General features: G+C 53.3%; 2 protein-coding genes across 8 annotated transcripts in view; both read left to right on the top strand.

Annotated features, from left to right (window-relative positions):
- Positions 1 to 9,582, top strand: part of NCAPD2 (non-SMC condensin I complex subunit D2) — a 30,629-nt gene extending 21,047 nt beyond the window's left edge. For 5 of the 6 annotated variants that reach the window (XM_036455455.2, XM_045587672.1, XM_036455458.2 and 2 more), the window contains 17 exons: positions 85 to 259; positions 514 to 598; positions 3,076 to 3,209; positions 3,547 to 3,679; positions 3,767 to 3,851; positions 3,929 to 4,096; positions 4,349 to 4,518; positions 5,214 to 5,325; positions 5,401 to 5,524; positions 5,606 to 5,761; positions 6,102 to 6,279; positions 6,365 to 6,459; positions 7,630 to 7,710; positions 7,825 to 8,008; positions 8,643 to 8,766; positions 8,869 to 9,024; positions 9,257 to 9,582. In XM_036455455.2, coding sequence (XP_036311348.1) covers positions 85 to 259; positions 514 to 598; positions 3,076 to 3,209; positions 3,547 to 3,679; positions 3,767 to 3,851; positions 3,929 to 4,096; positions 4,349 to 4,518; positions 5,214 to 5,325; positions 5,401 to 5,524; positions 5,606 to 5,761; positions 6,102 to 6,279; positions 6,365 to 6,459; positions 7,630 to 7,710; positions 7,825 to 8,008; positions 8,643 to 8,766; positions 8,869 to 9,024; positions 9,257 to 9,342 — 2,246 coding nt within the window. In that variant the 3' untranslated portion in view covers positions 9,343 to 9,582. Of the gene's footprint in view, positions 1 to 84; positions 260 to 513; positions 599 to 3,075; positions 3,210 to 3,546; positions 3,680 to 3,766; positions 3,852 to 3,928; positions 4,097 to 4,348; positions 4,519 to 5,213; positions 5,326 to 5,400; positions 5,525 to 5,605; positions 5,762 to 6,101; positions 6,280 to 6,364; positions 6,460 to 7,629; positions 7,711 to 7,824; positions 8,009 to 8,642; positions 8,767 to 8,855; positions 9,025 to 9,256 lie in introns of those variants that run through there. The other variant, XM_036455462.2, reaches the window with a different exon arrangement.
- Positions 9,583 to 12,273: 2,691 nt separating this feature from the next.
- On the top strand, positions 12,274 to 16,564 carry GAPDH (glyceraldehyde-3-phosphate dehydrogenase). 2 transcript variants are annotated; one of them, XM_036455484.2, is made up of 12 exons: positions 12,274 to 12,379; positions 12,631 to 12,674; positions 14,381 to 14,480; positions 14,563 to 14,669; positions 14,783 to 14,873; positions 14,989 to 15,104; positions 15,214 to 15,295; positions 15,519 to 15,670; positions 15,753 to 15,831; positions 15,929 to 16,012; positions 16,093 to 16,190; positions 16,298 to 16,564. In XM_036455484.2, exons 2-12 carry the CDS (start codon positions 12,652 to 12,654, stop codon positions 16,365 to 16,367), a joined length of 1,002 nt encoding a protein of 333 aa, XP_036311377.1. In that variant the 5' UTR covers positions 12,274 to 12,379; positions 12,631 to 12,651; the 3' UTR covers positions 16,368 to 16,564. The 2 variants fall into 2 exon arrangements, with proteins under 2 accessions (XP_036311377.1, XP_036311376.1); XM_036455483.2 differs by having other exon boundaries at positions 12,297 to 12,379; positions 12,634 to 12,674.
- Positions 16,565 to 16,954: the final 390 nt, after the last annotated feature.

A 16,954-nucleotide genomic window follows, 5' to 3' on the forward strand; every position in this document is an offset into this window, starting at 1 on the left:
GCTGCTACATCAAGAAAGTTACGTCTTGATTTTGGAGGAGGACAGTTTTGCCAAGCCCATGGTGACATTTGTGTGTTCTCTCAGTGGTACAGGAGGTGATTGAATTCTTTGTGATGGCATTCCAATTTGGAGTACCTCAGGCCCTGTTTGGGGTACGCCGCATGCTGCCTCTCATCTGGTCTAAGGAGCCTGGTATCCGGGAAGCTGTGCTTAATGCCTACCGCCAACTTTACCTCAACCCCAAAGGGGACTCTGCCAGGTATGTGGGGACTTTTGCCTTTGCTGACTTTTCTAAGGTCAGCTTCTCATTATTTCTAGTCTCCTAAGAATTGGGGGGCATCCTTCTAGAGGAGTTCTGAATGTGTAAACAGTAGGTCTATATGGCAGCTCAGGATGGGGCTGACCTTTCAGTGACACCCATCCTAAGCAGTATTGGCCCGGGGGAGGGGGGAAATAACCCTAATCACCTGTTTACGGGGTTCAGTGTATCAATCTTCTTTGTTCTTCCCACAGAGCCAAGGCCCATGTTTTGATTCAGAATCTCTCTTTGCTGCTAGTGGATGCCTCAGTTGGGACAATTCAATGTCTTGAGGAAATTGTAAGTCTCCTCACTTCCTCTTTCTTTATTCATTCAACAAATATTAGTGATTACTGTGTGTTCAGCAATTTATTCAGCCCCACAAAGGATGAGACTATTTGCTTCCAAGTTTCTAACTTAAAAGGAACCAACAGTCTAGTTGGTAAAACCACTTGTCAAACAATGCAGCCAAGGCAATGGTTATAGTAGCAATTCTATATAATAAAAGGCCAGAACCATGAGCAGAATGATCAGAACGACCACTCTACCAGTTGCCATGAGGCGCATTGACCACCTCTTGGTCCCTCCCCACCACCCCTGTCCCACAGGCTCTGATCACAGCATGGCAGATGGGGAACCACAGCGAACGGGGGTGGAGGGATGGCGATGGGGCAGGCCTGGGGACTTTTGAGCAGCAGTGACTGTCGAGGAGCATTATGGGGCAACTATGGAGAGCTTCACTGGGCTGCGGCTGCGAGCGTCATGGAACAGGGAGTGTCCTGGAGGTGCAGGGAGTGTCGCAGGGCAGCGGGGGCGAGCGTTGTGGGGTGTGAACATGGCCCTGATCACAGGGTGGGCCTAGGGTCCCTACTCGCACATCATTTCGTGTGTTGGACCACTAGAAGTAATATAATAAAATGGTACATTCTCAGCACCATTAGCACTTTACTCATGTTAAAATGTTTTATCCTCACAGCAATCCTGTGCTGTAATTCTATTAACTGTATTTTACAATGAGAAATCTGAGTAACAACGAAATTAAAGAACTTGGCTATATATAGCTAATTAGTGGCAAAGTTTGAGATTTGAACTCAGGCAGAAGAGCTCCAGAAAACACACTCGTAACATATATTACACTGATGAATGCAGAGTGGGCCAGAGCAGTGTGAGGTGGAATGGGCAAGGAAAGCTTCCTGAAGGTGGTAGGACTGAAGTTGGGTCTTGGTAAGTAGGATTTAGAGAATTCGAGAAAGGAGGGAAGCATTCCAGACAGCCAAGAAAGGACACAGTCTATGTTGTAAAATGAGGAAGATTATGTTCCGGCTCAAAATTGTTATCTGGAAAAGACGATAAAGCTGGGAATGTGAGTTGGAACAAAACTGTCCCTGGGTCGAGACTGGTTTTCGGCCTGCGAACTGAAAGGTCCCAGGATCGATTCCGGTCAAGGGCATGTACATTGGTTGCGGGCACATCCCCAGTAGGGGGTTTGCAAGAGGCAGCTGATTGATGATTCTCTTTCATCAATGTTTCTAACTCTCTATCCCTCTCTCTTCCTCTTTGTAAAAAATCAATAAAAAAATATATTAAAAAAAAAAAAAAAAAAACTGTCCCTGGATCCATCCAAACTGAAGTCCCTGGACGCCTTTCCAGAGTCCAGGACTTCAATCTTGTTAGCCAGTGACCCCAGCATTTTTTTTTTTTAATATATTTTATTGATTTTTTTACAGAGAGGAAGGGAGAGAGATAGAGAGATAGAAACGTCGATGAGAGAGAAACATCAACCAGCTGCCTCTTGCACATCCCCCGCCGGAAATGTGCCCGCAACCAATGTATATGCCCTTGACCGGAATCGAACCTGGGACCTTTCAGTCCGCATACCGACGCTCTACCACTGAGCCAAACCAGTTTCAGCTGACCCCAGCATTTTAGACAAATCTGCCCTGCAGCATTTGGATTGTGGACCACCAGCTTCCACTGGCAGGAGCACTACTGCCAGCCACGTTTGTCTCCCTGCTGGAAGAGGAAAAGAGCCTGGTGGTGGCGACTGGCCCGAGAGCCCATGTTCTAGCTCTTGGTCCGAGCCCCTGAAGTAGGCAAAGGAGAGAGGTTTCTAATTGACAGCTATGGTGTGGCATTAGGAAGTGGATCTGGGAGACTGGTCCAACAGTAGCATACAAGTTGGTTGGAGCAGAGACTAGGAACAGGAAGGTCCCTGGAGGCTGTTTTGGTGTACAGTGACAAGGTAGGGCTAGGCCCTGGGAATGGGAGGGATAACTATAGAATTGAACTTTGGAAGACAAATGTTAAAGGAAGAATAGGTAGGACTAAGTGACTGATTAATAAGAAAATCAATTAACTGCCCTGGCTGGTTTGGCACAATGGATAGAGCGTCATCCTGCGGACTGAAGGGTCCCAGGTTCAATTTCGGGCAGGGGCCCATGCCCAGGTTGCAGGCTCGAATCCCAGTAGAGGGCATGCAGGAGGCAGCTGATCAATGATTCTCATCGTTGATGTTTCTATTTCTCTCCCTCTCCTTTCCTCTTTGAAATCAATAAAAAATAAACTTTAAAAAATGAGGTAACTGAAATTTTAAGCATATGGGACTAAAAGAGTTTTGGTACCATTCCCTGGCAAAATGAAAAGGCAAGAAGGGCTTCCATTTTAGACATGTATTGCTTTTACCCACCTAAGGTTCTCCATATTCTCTGCAGAAAGTGGACCAAGGACCAGGCCAATTGTTATCTTTTAACCTCAGCCTTTTTTTTTTTTTTCTTCAGCTCTGTGAGTTTGTGCAGAAGGATGAATTAAAACCATCAGTGACCCAGCTGCTGTGGGAGCAGGCAACTGAGAAGGTCCCCTGCTCCCCTCTGGAGCGCTGTTCCTCAGTCATGCTTCTTGGAATGATGGCACGGTAAGGCTCCAGTCCAGACGGGCAGTCGGGTGAGAGAGGAAAGGGGGGTTCTGAGAAGGCGCCCTATCCTTCAGTAATAGCAGTCAAGCCCCGCTGAGCCCTGTTTGAGCTGGCTACCGACATGGGAAATAAGGTAGTGAAAGTACCAGCACCCCGCCTGGAGAAATAGTGGCATCAGTAGAGAAAGGAGTTCTGAGGGGCGGCCTGGGTCAGAGCCTCTAGTGTTGCATGACTCTGGAAGCCCTGTGTGGGGCATAGGTACCTACCTACGCCCGGCTTTGTCCCACACAGAGTCCTGTCCATGACGAGCTTTAATTCTATGGTTTCCTTCCCCTAGAGGAAAACCAGAAATTGTGGGTAGCAACTTAGACACACTGGTGAGCCTAGGGCTGGAAGAGAAGTTTCCACAGGACTACAGGCTGGCCCAGCAGGTGTGCCTTGCCATTGCCAACATCTCTGACAGGAGAAAGGTATGTAGGGTGGCTACATACTAAGGGGGTTGGGGGTTCTTTTATCCACCTCCACACACCCACATGCTGTCTTTCTGTTCCCAACAGCCTTCCCTGGGCAAACGTCACCCTCCCTTCCGGCTGCCGCAGGAACATAGGTTATTTGAGCGACTACAGGAGTTGGTCACAAAAGGTGAGCTATCCTGAAGGACCTTGGGCAGAAGTAAATCCTCTGTCTGTGGTGAGCAACGTCTCTCTTGTCCTGTGCAGGCTTTGTGCACCCAGACCCACTCTGGATCCCCTTCAAAGAGGTGGCTGTGACTCTCATTTACCAGCTGGCAGAGGGCCCCGAGGTGCTCTGTGCCCAGATACTGCAGAGATGTGCGAAGCAGGCCCTGGAGAAGCTTGTGGAGAAGAGCACCCCCCAGGATGATCCGAGTGAGTGGGCAAGAGGCCGATGGGCCCAGTGGCCAGAAGCCACTGCCGCCACCACTTCCTACAACTCCTGACCCCTCAGCCCACACTCGCTCTTTTGTCACTCACATTGGACCAGTCATCACCGCTAACCCCCCTCTTCTCTTGCTTCACTAGTTTGTGTAGTGCATGAGCAAGAAGAAGATCGGTGAAAACAGGAGGCAGAGCCCTATGAGACTGATTATGTCTTTTTCTCCTGCCTTTCCTCCCCCGCAGAGGAGACCCCCATGCTCCCCACTTTCCTGCTGATGAACCTGCTGTCCCTGGCTGGGGATGTGGCTCTGCAGCAGCTGGTACATTTGGAACAGGCCGTCAGTGGAGAGCTTTGTCGTCGCCGAGTTCTTCGGGAAGAACGAGAGAATAAAACCAAAGAGCCGAAGGAGAAGGTGAAGGAGCGCCTGGGCATTTGGGCTCATGTCCCAAGCATTTCCCAGACTTGTTTCATGACCTCAGGTCATTCTCATTTCCTTCTGGGAACTCTGCTTCTTCCCTACTAATAAATGGAATAAAGACGACACTGCCTCCTTGCTACTACACTGAGATAGTGAGAACAAAGGTGGAACAATCTGTCCATGATCACCCAAGAAAGTTTTGTGTAAATACAGAGCACTTAGATTCTCTGCATAAAGTAGAGGCTCTGCTTGAGGCAGTGTTTGTTAGAACATGCACACACCCATCAGCATTCATGACTGGGCCTGCCACCTGACGGGGACCTTGTATTCTCTCCACTAGAGGCAGTGATGTCTTGCAGACATACAAAACACAACCTTGCAGCAGTGGGGTAAGGTCTGACCTCCATGACCTTGAACCGTTGTCTGGTGTGATCCATCTATTAACCATTTACAGGAAATCAGTTACCTCTATGAGGATGGGTTAAGAGATGTAGGAATATGCTTTGGCAATTTAAAAACATAGAGGATCCAGTTCTCTTTAATTCAGCCATCCTTCCTCTATAGACAATTCTATGAATGGTTTTGCAGAATTCGCCTTTTCCCAGATTTATTTATGCAAAATGAAGGTTAGGCTGGAATAAAAACTGTTGTCTCTGATCACCCATGATCTCTGGCTTCTTTCCCATTAGAATACAAGCACTGAGACCACCATGGAGGAGGAGATGGGACTGGTTGGGGCCACTGCTGATGACACAGAGGCAGAACTAATCCGCAGTATCTGTGAGATGGAACTGTTAGGCGGTAAGAAGAATTGCTGAGTGACCTTCTCCCCATCTGAGATAACCTATCCCTAACCTAGAATTCTTCTCCCAATAGGCGAACAGATGTTGGCTGCCTTTGTTCCACTTCTGCTTAAAGTCTGCAACAACCCTGGCCTCTATAGCAATCCAGAGCTCTGTGCAGCTGCGTCGCTTGCCCTTGGCAAGTTCTGCATGATCAGGTAGACCCAGGTGTTGGTACCGCCTTCTCAAGGAGGATGGAGATGGCGTGAGCTCCCTGATGATCCTCTCCTTGCCCCTAGTGCCACTTTCTGTGACTCCCAGCTTCGACTTCTGTTCACCATGCTAGAAAAGTCCTCGCTCCCCATTCTCCGGTCTAACATCATGATTGCTACTGGGGATCTGGCCATCCGCTTCCCCAACCTGGTGGACCCCTGGACACCTCATCTGTATGCTCGGTAAGAGATCCTTCACAATGTTTAAGCAGTCCAGCCAGTTCCGGGAGGGTCTAGTTAAGTCAGTATGAGAATCAATAAAGCTGTATTTCCCTGGTCTTTAGGATTCCCTGGAACATCTGCTTAGTACTTGACCTGTACAGGCCTTGGCTACGGATGACCTCAAAGGGACTGACTAACTGTCTAAAGCTTTGGCTAAAGCTTGACCTCTTTCTTCAATTTCACCTTTCAACTCTAGACAGCTTTCTAACTTCTTCTAGAATCCTTAAGAAGGGGTACTAGTTTCTACCAGTGTCAGGGTGTAGCCCATGGTATTGGTCCCAGTGACAGGTTTTATTCCTAGACTCCGGGACCCAGCTCAGCAAGTGCGGAAAACAGCAGGGCTGGTGATGACCCACCTGATCCTCAAGGACATGGTGAAGGTGAAAGGACAGGTTAGCGAGATGGCTGTGCTGCTCATTGACCCTGTGCCTCAGATCGCTGCCCTGGCCAAGAACTTCTTCAATGAGCTTTCCCACAAGGTGAGAGGCAGGGAGGAGGCTTGGGGTTTGCTGCCCAGGGAACATGTAGGTCTCCTTGTGTCTTTAACGTGATTCTCTCTTACAGGGCAATGCAATCTATAACCTGCTTCCAGATATCATCAGCCGCCTGTCAGACCCTGAGGGAGGGGTGAAGGAAGAGGCTTTTCACACCATCATGAAGTATATGGTTCCCTGGGCCTTGGGGCATATTTTTTCACCTAGCACAGGCCTAGGAATCAATCAAACCTGCACGGTCATGTGTCACCTAGCAGGAATTCTGGCTGAGAAATGCATTGTTAGGCAATTTCGTCATTGTGTGAAGTGAACATCAGAGTGCACTTAGAGAAACCTAGATGGTATCGTGTACTGCACACCGAGGCTAGCATATGAGATCGCCCATTGCTCCTAGGCTACAAGCCTGTGCAGCATGTTCCTGTGCAAAAGCACTTGAGGGCAAATCCAGCACAAGAGAGAATGTGCAACCAAGTACATGGTAAACACAAGAGGTGTGAGGCTGCTGCCAGGTAACGGCATTCTGTTTTACAGCAAACTTTTTTTTAATAAATAGGGTATACATTAAAATAATGATTAGCCTTAGCTGGTTTGGCTTAGTGGATAGAGTGTCAGCCTGTGGACTGAAGGATCCCAGGTTCAGTTCCAGTCAAGGGCACATGCTCAGGTTGTTGGCTTGATCCCCAATGGGGAGTGTGCAGGAGGCAATCAATTGATGATTCTCATCGTTGATGTTTCTCTCTCTCTCTGACATCAACTAAATATGTTTAATAAATAAATAATGATTAAAACTATAATACACTAAATACATTAGCCAATAACAGATTATTATCACACATGTACAGTACATAATTGTATGTGTATGGTATACACCTGGCAGAGTAGTGAGTTTGTTTACACCAGCATCACCACAGGCACACGAGTGATGTGTTGTGCTTCAGTGTTATGACAGCCATGGTAGGTGGTAGGGGTATTTCAGCTCCGTTATAATCTTAACGGAACCACCACCATACATGGGGTGGTAAACGAGAAGATTCTGTAAGATACGTTCCTGGCACGGTAGTAGGCCCGTAGTATTAACTAGATGGCAGCTGTGTTTGTTACAAATTTATTAATACATTTCACAGTGAAAATTCCTCAGGAGAGTGGGATGGGCCCTTCTCTGGGGTCTGGGAGAAGGCAGAAGGAATAGTGGGGTAGGTGTGGGCCACAGCAGAGAAGATTCTACTAAGGCAAGAGATTGACAGGGGCCAGTGCTAGGGGAGGGGCGGGCTGGTGGTGGTGGGTGGGTATTGAGCTGCCTATGTGATAGCACATCGGCATCCCACCTCCCCACAGGCAGCTGCTCTCCTACATCACCAAGGACAAGCAGACCGAGAGCCTGGTGGAGAAGCTGTGTCAGCGGTTCCGCACGGCCCGGTATGCCGCCTTCCTGAGGGGCCCTGTGGGAGAAAGCATCCTGGGGCTGAGGCGGGAGGGTGCGCCTTTCCTTCCTCTGTCTCGATGCTCCTCACAAGGCCTTTCCGTCTGCAGAACTGATCGGCAGTACCGGGACCTGGCCTACTGCGTGTCACAGCTGCCCCTCACAGAGCGAGGCCTCCGCAAGATGCTGGACAATTTTGAATGCTTCGGAGATAAACTGTCAGATGAGTCCGTCTTCAGTGCTTTTTTGTCAGTTGTGGGCAAGCTGCGGCGAGGAGCCAAGCCTGAGGGCAAGGTGAGCCGCTCCGCTGCGTTCCAGCACTAGTTCGTGCAGCCTGGCGTTCTGAGCTCTTCCCCCACAGCACTGCCTTCCTCATCCCGGCGTGACTGCAGCCCAGCAACCAGGGAGACCTGAGACCAGATCTTTCTGTTTCTTTCTTTTTTTCCTAATAGGCTTTTTCTTTAGAGCAGTTTTAAGTTCATTGCATACTTGAGTAGAAAGCACAGAGTCTTCCCATATGCCCTCTGCCCCCACACATGCACACAGCCTCCCCCATCATAACATCCCCAGCAGAGTGACACATTTGTTACGATTGATGAACTTCCATGGACACATCACTGTCCTCCAAAGTCCATAGTTTACATTAGGTTCACTATTGCTGCTTGTACGTCTATAGTTTGGGACAAATGTATAATGGCCTGTGTCTACCATTACAGTATCATCCAGAATAGTTTCACTGCCCTAAAAACGCGCTGCTCCCCATGTACCCCTTTCTCCCGCCCGCCCCTCCCCCCCAACTCCCAGCAGCAACCACTGACCTTTTTACGTTTCCAGTTTTAAGCTTGCACCATGTCTTCGTGGCCTTGTTTCTTTTTAATCATAGAAATAACTATTTCCAAGCCTGATCGCAATCTCTCTTTCCCTCCAGGCTGTAATAGATGAGTTTGAGCAGAAGCTTCGGGCCTGTCACACACGAGGGTTGGATGCGATAGAGGAACTCGAGATTGGCCAAGGCGATAGCCTGAAAACCCCAGCAGCCAAGAAACAGTCTGGTATGTGAGGCGGCCCTGTGGGTGGAGGAACCGGCCCAGCCCTCCTCTCAGATAGAGGTTCTTTCTTTTTTTTCCTTTTACACATGCTTCTGCGTTTTCTAGTCTCTAGGCACCAGCATCTGGCTTCTGCAGCCTCAGACAACGACTTTGTCACACCGGAGCCCCGCCGCACTGCCCGGCGGCAGCCAAACACCCAGCAGCGAACTAGGAAGAAGAAACCCCAAATCGTCTTCTCGAGTGATGAGTCCAGCGAGGAAGGTATGGCAGGCCTAGGAGGGACACAGACAGCCCTGGGGGTGGGAACTGGTTTCCATGGGGGTCCCGCTGTGTAGATTCTCCACTCACTACCCCCACCCCAGCGTCTGAAATCCCTGTACAGTTTGGGCTTTATTCTGTAGCGAGTGTGGCTGGGCCTGTCCCATTTGTTCCCTGAGATCTATTGCTCACCATTTTGTGACTCAGCTTTTTCTCGTTCCTCCAATTGGAACAGAGCTTTCAGCAGAGATGACGGAGGATGAGACACCGAAGAAAACTACCCCCATCCGCCGAGCATCTACTCGAAAGCACAGGTGCTAGAGATCGGCTTGCCTGTTCCCGTCCCTGCTGTGTAGGGTCTCTTGTGGGGTGACCTTGAATTCCGTTCCTCTTGTAAAATACTTGATTGCCTGTCTCTTTGGACTTTTAATGTGTAAGTCGTTTTTATAATGGAAGGCGTTTCTCTTAAGCCAGCCTAACTGAAGTGAGTCGAGCTGCTTTCACTAGACTATGTTTGTCAGTCTCCTTGTTTTGTAATGAATAAATGTTTTTATAATTTTAGACATTTTTCCTAAGCATGTCTTTGTTTCATCTTTCACATTAGCCCAGATGCAGGCAGCAGGTGGTGTTACAGATCCAGAAAGAGAAATGAGCCCAGGGGTACTGGGGCCCATCTCAAGGACTAATAACTCATGCTCCTCAGTGCCTCGTCTTTCCCTTCTCAACCTCCCTACCCTGCACAAGTGACAGCATTGCTCCACTGTGGAGAACGCGCAGGGTCCAGCCTCCAGCTCTGTGCTTCTTAACCTGAGGGTGATATTTTGCCCTCGAGCAGGCATCTGGCAATGTGTGGAGACCTTTTTTTTGTTATCTCCACCTAGAGGGGAGGGGTGCTATCAGCATCTAGTAGGCAGAGGCCAGGGGTGATGCTAAATGCCCTAGATGTTCAGGACAGATGTCACAACAAAGAATTGTTTGCTCCCAAATGTCAATCAATAGTGCTGAGCTTGAAAATCCCTATTAAGGCCAAAGGTGGCTTCCTGTATCCTGGCCCCACCCCCACTTGTGCTCACTAGTCCTGTCTAAAGACAAATGCCTGGCCTGGCTGAGGGAAGGTCAGGTCACGATCCCCTCCAGCTCTATTTCTTTTTTCTTTTTTTAAATATATATTTTATTGATTTTTGTACAGAGAGGAAGGGAGAGAGAGAGAGATCAGAAACATCAATGAGAAAGAGTCATCGATCAGCTGCCTCCTGCACACCCCCCACTGGGGATATGCCCGCAACCAAGGTACATGCCCTTGACCGGAATCGAACCCGTGGCCCCTCAGTCCCCAAGCCGACACTCTATCCATTGAGCCAAACTGGTCCCGGTCCCCTCCAGCTCTAGACAATCTCTCTTAACATTGTCTGTGGACCTAGGACTCCTCCTCCCCATGTTACCCGGTCTGCAGGAAGTCAGCCCCTAAGGGGCAGGTGCTGCTAGTGTAGCCACCTGAAGCCTGTCATCCCTTCCGCCTCCCAGTTCTCCGCTGAGTCACCTGGAAATGGAGGCTGAGCTAGCTGTCATGAGGACATGGGTGTCTTTGCTGTCATGACAACAGACTGCGCCAGTGGGCACTGAGCTCCCTTTGTTTTTAACGGGACAGTAATAAAAAATGGAGGCAGAGGAAGCCAGTATCTCCGGCACATGGTTGGGTAGAGCAGGAGCATGGAGGGCCTCAAGTCCCTGTCCTGATGGTTTGACAGTCCCGGCAGAGCAGTAGCAGCTGCATCTCCACGACCACAGCCCACTCTGCAATGTGGGGCTTCCCACCTTCTCTCAACATTAGGTGCCCTCTGGCCCTGATCTGCTGTTCAGGAAAAGCCCGGGCACCACCCATGGTGATGGCTGCCTGGACACAGCCTTGGCTTGCCTGGAGGGCAGGCAATCCCAGAAAGGGAAAGGCTTGGGGCTGGAGTCGGGGTCCTTACGGCCTGCTCTCTGCCTTTTAAGCAAAGGTTATCACCAGCTAAACTTAGCTCCAGGCTTTTAGTTGGAAAAGGGGGCTGGTGTCAGGTTATGCTGGGCCAGCAAAGAGGCAATGTCCATTTTACCCCACCCCCTTCTCAACCCTCCTCCCTCTCAAGTGCTCAGAACCAGCCCTCCAAAGTCAGCCCAAACCTGGCTCAGCTGGGCTACTGACCCACTCGGCTCCCTTCCCCTACCTATTCCCTCCAGGTGCCCAGGCCCTCTCGATCTTTTCCCCTCTTCCAGACTCCTCGCCCTGCCCCCAACATCTCCCGGGCACAGCCAGTGAAGGAGAGCCCCTGGCTCCGGGCTGGTCAGCACGTCCCAGGATGGGGTGGGACTTCCGCCCTCACGTCCGGCTCTCTGCCCTGGGCTGGAGTGGGTGAAAGGGGCATTGTCTCCTGGGCGGCACAGCCCTTGAGTTTCCCAGGAGCGACTTTGTGGGTGGCCCCTAACAGCGATCCATCCGCCCTCGGCCCGGACCAGGCCAGGGGGAGAGCCGCCGGTGCATTGCCTACAGGGTCCGGTGTGTCTGCCCCAATTACTAGGTCTCCCGGCTGCCCGAGCTGCAGGACAGCGTGACCTTCAGCGCAGATGCCTCCCCCTCAGCCTCCTTCCCTTCCGGCCCCGCAGCTCAGTGCCTAGCCAGGCCCCCGGCCCAGAGCGGCCCGGAGCCAGGGGACGGGGAGGAAGGGGAGGAATAGGAAGGGGTGCTGGAAGAGGGCCCCGCGGCGGGCGCAGTGGCCCCTCCCGGCCTGTCCCTCGGCTGTTCCTGTGTCACTACCGAAGACCCTCGAGAAGCTCCTCAGCCTTCCCGCTCCCGCCTGTGAATGAAAGAAAGGGGACGGGGTGGCCTCGTGCAGCCAGCAGCCGCCCCGGGCTCCAACCCCAAGTCCCCATCCCACCTGCTCCCCGTCCTGCCGTCCCAACCGCCCGGCACCATAAGCGCCCTGGCTCCTGCGTGGACTCGGGTCTGGCCAGGGCCCCCGTCCCCGAGGCCACTGTCTCGGCATGCCCACGGGCACGTCCTCGGTACCAGCACCAGCACCTCCGCGCTGGGGCCACCCTCGGTCCCCTCCCCCTCCGCCCCCGGCCCACATGCTCGAGGCGTGCACACGCGAAGAGCCAGTCGGGTCCAAAAGAAAAGAGAGGGGCGCGGCTACTCGAGGTTTTACGGGCGCACGTAGCTCAGGCCTCGGCGCCCTTGGGCTGGGACGGGGCGGGCGGCGACTCGCGTCACCCCCGCCCCCGCCGCGCCTGCTTCCTATAAATTGCGGCTGCAGCCTCCCCCCTGGCGCTCTCTGCTCCTCCTGTTCGTCAGACAGCCTTTCCTCCCGTGCCGTGCCAGGTAGAGGAAAGCAGGGGGCGCCCCCGGGAGCTGGGGGCATTCCAAAGGGGCTGCACGAGGGCCGGGGTGCAGGGGTGCAGCGGCGGTGGGGTGCGGGGGGGGGGGGTAGGCGGGGGCGCCACAGTGCGATGGCGGAGGGGGACGTGCGGAGCCGCAGGGAGAGGATGGTGGCTGGGGGAGGGGGAGGGGGAGAGGGAGACGGGAGGAGGGAACCGCTCCGGCCCGCGCCCTGATGCTCACCCTCCTTCCAGCAGCCACAACCCTGAGACACGATGGTGAAGGTCGGAGTGAACGGGTGAGTTTAGGGGTCAGCAGGTCTCGCCCTGCCTGAGCCTCTTCTGCAAGCGCTGAGGGGGTGGGGGTGGGGGGGTTCGGGGCTTCCCACCTCCACTCCCAAGGAGAACTCAAGGTCAGAGCTCGGACCGCAGAGGGCCTCTGCCCCCCACTTGCATTTGTTGCACCTCCGCCCTTGGCGGGGACAAGCCCGCCCGGAACCTTCGCCCCGGAGGAGCAGGAGAGCCCTCCATGCTAGGCTTTGGACCATTCCCCTTTCTCTTCTTTCGCGCCCTGCGGGGTCACGTGCCAGGGGGAAGCCCCCTCCCCCCTCCCCGGCCCCACCTGGCCGCCCCGCGGGGGTGCAGCTGGGCGGGCTCCTCTGCGGTAGCCTCGCCGCCATGTTGCAAGCGGGAAGGAAATGAATGAATCGCCGTTAGGAAACCTCCCCTACCTCCATCCAGCCTGCCTCCTCCCCTGGCTATGACTAACCCTCCTGCCGCGGTGGGGTGGAGTCGCCTTGATCCGGTAAACCTGATGAGGCAAGGCTTCCGAGGAGCTGGACCTCGGACCCCATTCACCCTAAGCCATCCTGAGCCTGTCCGCAGATACCCCCGGAGAGGATGCTTTGCCCGGCTGATGCTCTAACGAGTCAGAAATGGGGCCCTTTTGTGTCCCTTTTCCCCCTCTTTCGGGGGAGGTGTGGTAGCTGTGGCGCAGAGCCATGCAAGGGCAGCTGAGTCATGGTAGCTAGAAATTTTCCACCATAAGATGGCTCCTTGCAGCGGCGGCAGCCCCTCTCCACCCCAGCTGCCCTCCAAACTCCTTCCACCCGTGCCTGGAGCTCACTCGGCCCTCAGGACCAGGCTGTAAAGGTCACCGGGAGGATTGGGTGTCTGAGAGCCTCGGGAACCATGCCCTTCTCCCCACTCCAGCTTCCGGAAACCAGATCCCGGCTACCCCAATCGGGGGTTAAATATAGCACCTGACCTTTCTGCTCAGGGGGCCTGGCCGCTGCTATCCCACCGCCTGCCCCTGCCCCGAGCATACACATCTGTTGCTCCTGCTGCCTGATTTCTGCTGGAGCGGGGGAAGGATAGGTAGCTTAGCAACTAGAACCTGGTTCTTAGGAATTGGAAACAGCTCATCCCTTTTGTAGGAGGAGCTCAGAGAAGAGATGGGGTTCCTCCCCCTTCCCCCAATCCAGTTAACGTCAGACCTTTACTCTTGCCCTTTGAGCTTGGTGATGCTGAGTGTACAGGCCTTTGCTCCATAGGGGTGTGGCCTGAAGCTGGACACAAGATAGGAGGGATGCCATGTGCCAGACTGCGGCTGGCAGTGGGAGTGGCCTGCACTGTCCCTTGCAACATTTCATGGGGGGGGGGGAGTAGTCAGTGGGGGGAGACATCTGTAATACTTTAAACAATAAAGAGAAATAGAAATTAAAGATTCTCTGAACATTCTAAAACAATTATTAAAGAGGACTGGGGGTTGGGCTAGTTTTGGGGCCTAATCACCTCTTGGACAAGACAGAAGCCTTTCCAGGGTGGCCATGCTGTTGAGTCAGGGTGGCTGGAGGAAGACACATTAGACCTTTGGGGGCTTTCTGGTGGCAGGAAAGGACTCCCTGTCTTCCTTCTGAAATAAGGTAGGCGGGCCACGGGCTACTACTTACACACAGAATTCTCAACTCCCTCCTCATGCCTTCTCACCTCTTCTGTCCCTCAGATTCGGCCGCATTGGGCGCCTGGTCACCAGGGCTGCGATGGAATCTGGCAAAGTGCAAGTTGTCGCCATCAACGACCCCTTCATTGACCTCAACTACATGGTGAGTGTTGTCTGTGCGGCTGGTGTGGGAAGCAGAGGCTGATGGCCGTGCAGCCCCCTGACGCCTTGGCCTGTCCCTCCAGGTCTACATGTTCCAGTACGATTCTACTCATGGCAAGTTCAAAGGCACCGTCAAGGCCGAGAACGGGAAGCTTGTCATCAACGGGAAGCCCATCACCGTCTTCCAGGAGTGAGTGTGGAAGGACGGGAATAAGTTTGTTTTGGGGGAGGTGCTAGGATGGGGTGACCACCTTGGGCCCATGGTGCTCCTGTCCCTGAACTCTGTCCTGTCTGCCCTTGTAGGCGAGATCCCGCCAACATCAAATGGGGTGATGCTGGCGCTGAGTATGTTGTGGAGTCCACCGGAGTCTTCACTACCATGGAGAAGGCTGGGGTGAGTGGCAGGGGGGCTGCAGGAGGAGTTGATAACAGTAAGAAGATGGGGGTTGGGAAGAAGCTGCCTTAGAGAAAGGCCAAGCTCGAGGTCTGTAACGCCTCTTCTGCTGCAGGCTCATTTGAAGGGCGGAGCCAAGAGGGTCATCATCTCGGCCCCTTCTGCGGATGCCCCCATGTTTGTGATGGGTGTGAACCATGAGAAGTATGACAACTCCCTCAAGATCGTCAGGTGAGCGTGGCAGAAGGGAGTGGAGAGGTGGCTGGATGGTGCAGCGGTCAGAGGAAGGTCACAGAGGAAGGTCACGTTGCCCCTGACTTACTCACCTGCCTCTTTTCAGCAATGCCTCCTGCACCACCAACTGCTTGGCCCCCCTGGCCAAGGTCATCCATGACAACTTCGGCATTGTGGAGGGACTCATGGTAAGAGTGATGGGGGAAGGGACTCAGCATATTCTATCCTCACCCAGGATTGGTTCCTTCTTCTCCTACAACATAGCCTGGGCGGGGGGCTGTGGAGAATCGGGGTCCTGAGCATTAGCTGGGGTCATTGTACCCCTTTATTTCTCCTAAAGTTGAGGAGGGAGGCTGAAGAGTGGGTGGTGAGCACCTTGCAGGGCCCTCACTCTGTCCTCCATGTTTCCAGACCACAGTCCACGCCATCACCGCCACCCAGAAGACCGTGGATGGCCCCTCTGGGAAGCTGTGGCGTGATGGCCGAGGGGCTGCCCAGAACATCATCCCTGCTTCCACTGGCGCTGCCAAGGCCGTGGGCAAGGTCATCCCTGAGCTGAATGGGTGAGGCTCTTCGCTGCTTTTCTGGACTGGGAGTCTGGGGGAACCAGGAGCTGGTACTGACCCCACTTCCCTGTGTCCACAGGAAGCTCACTGGCATGGCCTTCCGTGTCCCCACTCCCAACGTGTCGGTTGTGGATCTGACCTGCCGCCTGGAGAAAGCTGTAAGTGTGGGTTGGGAGCGGCGTTGGGCTGGTGTCCATTAGAACGGTGGCCGCATTGGAACCTGAATAACTATATCGTTTTTTTTAACCTTGTTAGGCCAAATACGATGATATCAAGAAGGTGGTGAAGCAGGCAGCAGAGGGCCCCCTCAAGGGCATCCTGGGCTACACTGAGGACCAGGTACTGAGAGGGCAAGGAGCTTGGTGTCCACAGCCCTGCTGACCGAGACTGGGTTCCCATGCTTGGCCTTCTTTCCTCAGGTTGTCTCCTGCGACTTTAACAGTGACACCCACTCCTCCACCTTTGATGCTGGGGCTGGCATTGCCCTCAATGACCACTTTGTCAAGCTCGTTTCCTGGTACGTAGGTGCCTGGGGTTGGGACAGTGCTTGAAAAACTGACCGTGGGTCTAGCGCCCTCTAGTGGCTGGCTCAGAAAAATAACACCTCATCCTCATCCCTTCCAGGTATGACAATGAATTTGGCTACAGCAACAGGGTGGTGGACCTCATGGTCTACATGGCCACCAAGGAGTAAGAGCCCTCTGGACCACCAGCCCCAGCGAGAGGAAGAGAGGCCCTCCGCTGCTGGGGAGTCCTTGCCCGGATCAGTCCCCCGACACACTGAGAACCTCCTGACCACCGTTTCCATCCCAGACCCCCTGAAGAAGGGGAGGGGCGAAGGAAGCCCTACTTTGTCGTGCACCATCAATAAAGTTCACTGTACCCAGCCAACTCTCTGCATATTTATCTTATTTCGGGGTCTGGGACAAAGGGGAAAGAAACTGGGCCGGTTCTAAGGTGAAATAGCTCTTGTTGAGAGTAGCAAAGGGCCTTGCTCACCCCATCCAGGCCAAGCCTCAGTGTACTGATAAGCGTCCCTTACCAAGTGTGTGCCCAGGTGACAGTGGTGAAAGACACCTGTTCTCTCTGGCTGTTTCCCCTCCAAGGCCCTGGGTGCTGTGCCCAGCACCACCACTGCAGAGGACCAGACCTTCTCCTTCGCCACACTCCAGCCCCCCGTCAAGGCTGTGTAAGTTAGGACCTCCCCTGATACGCAGTAAGGACCCCTGACTAAATCTAGGAAGTGAGGGGAAGGATGGGTGAGGCACAGTGCCCGCCATG

Source organism: Pipistrellus kuhlii, unplaced genomic scaffold, assembly GCF_014108245.1.
Source record: "Pipistrellus kuhlii isolate mPipKuh1 unplaced genomic scaffold, mPipKuh1.p scaffold_m20_p_3, whole genome shotgun sequence".
In the NCBI taxonomy this organism is placed as follows: domain Eukaryota; kingdom Metazoa; phylum Chordata; class Mammalia; order Chiroptera; family Vespertilionidae; genus Pipistrellus; species Pipistrellus kuhlii.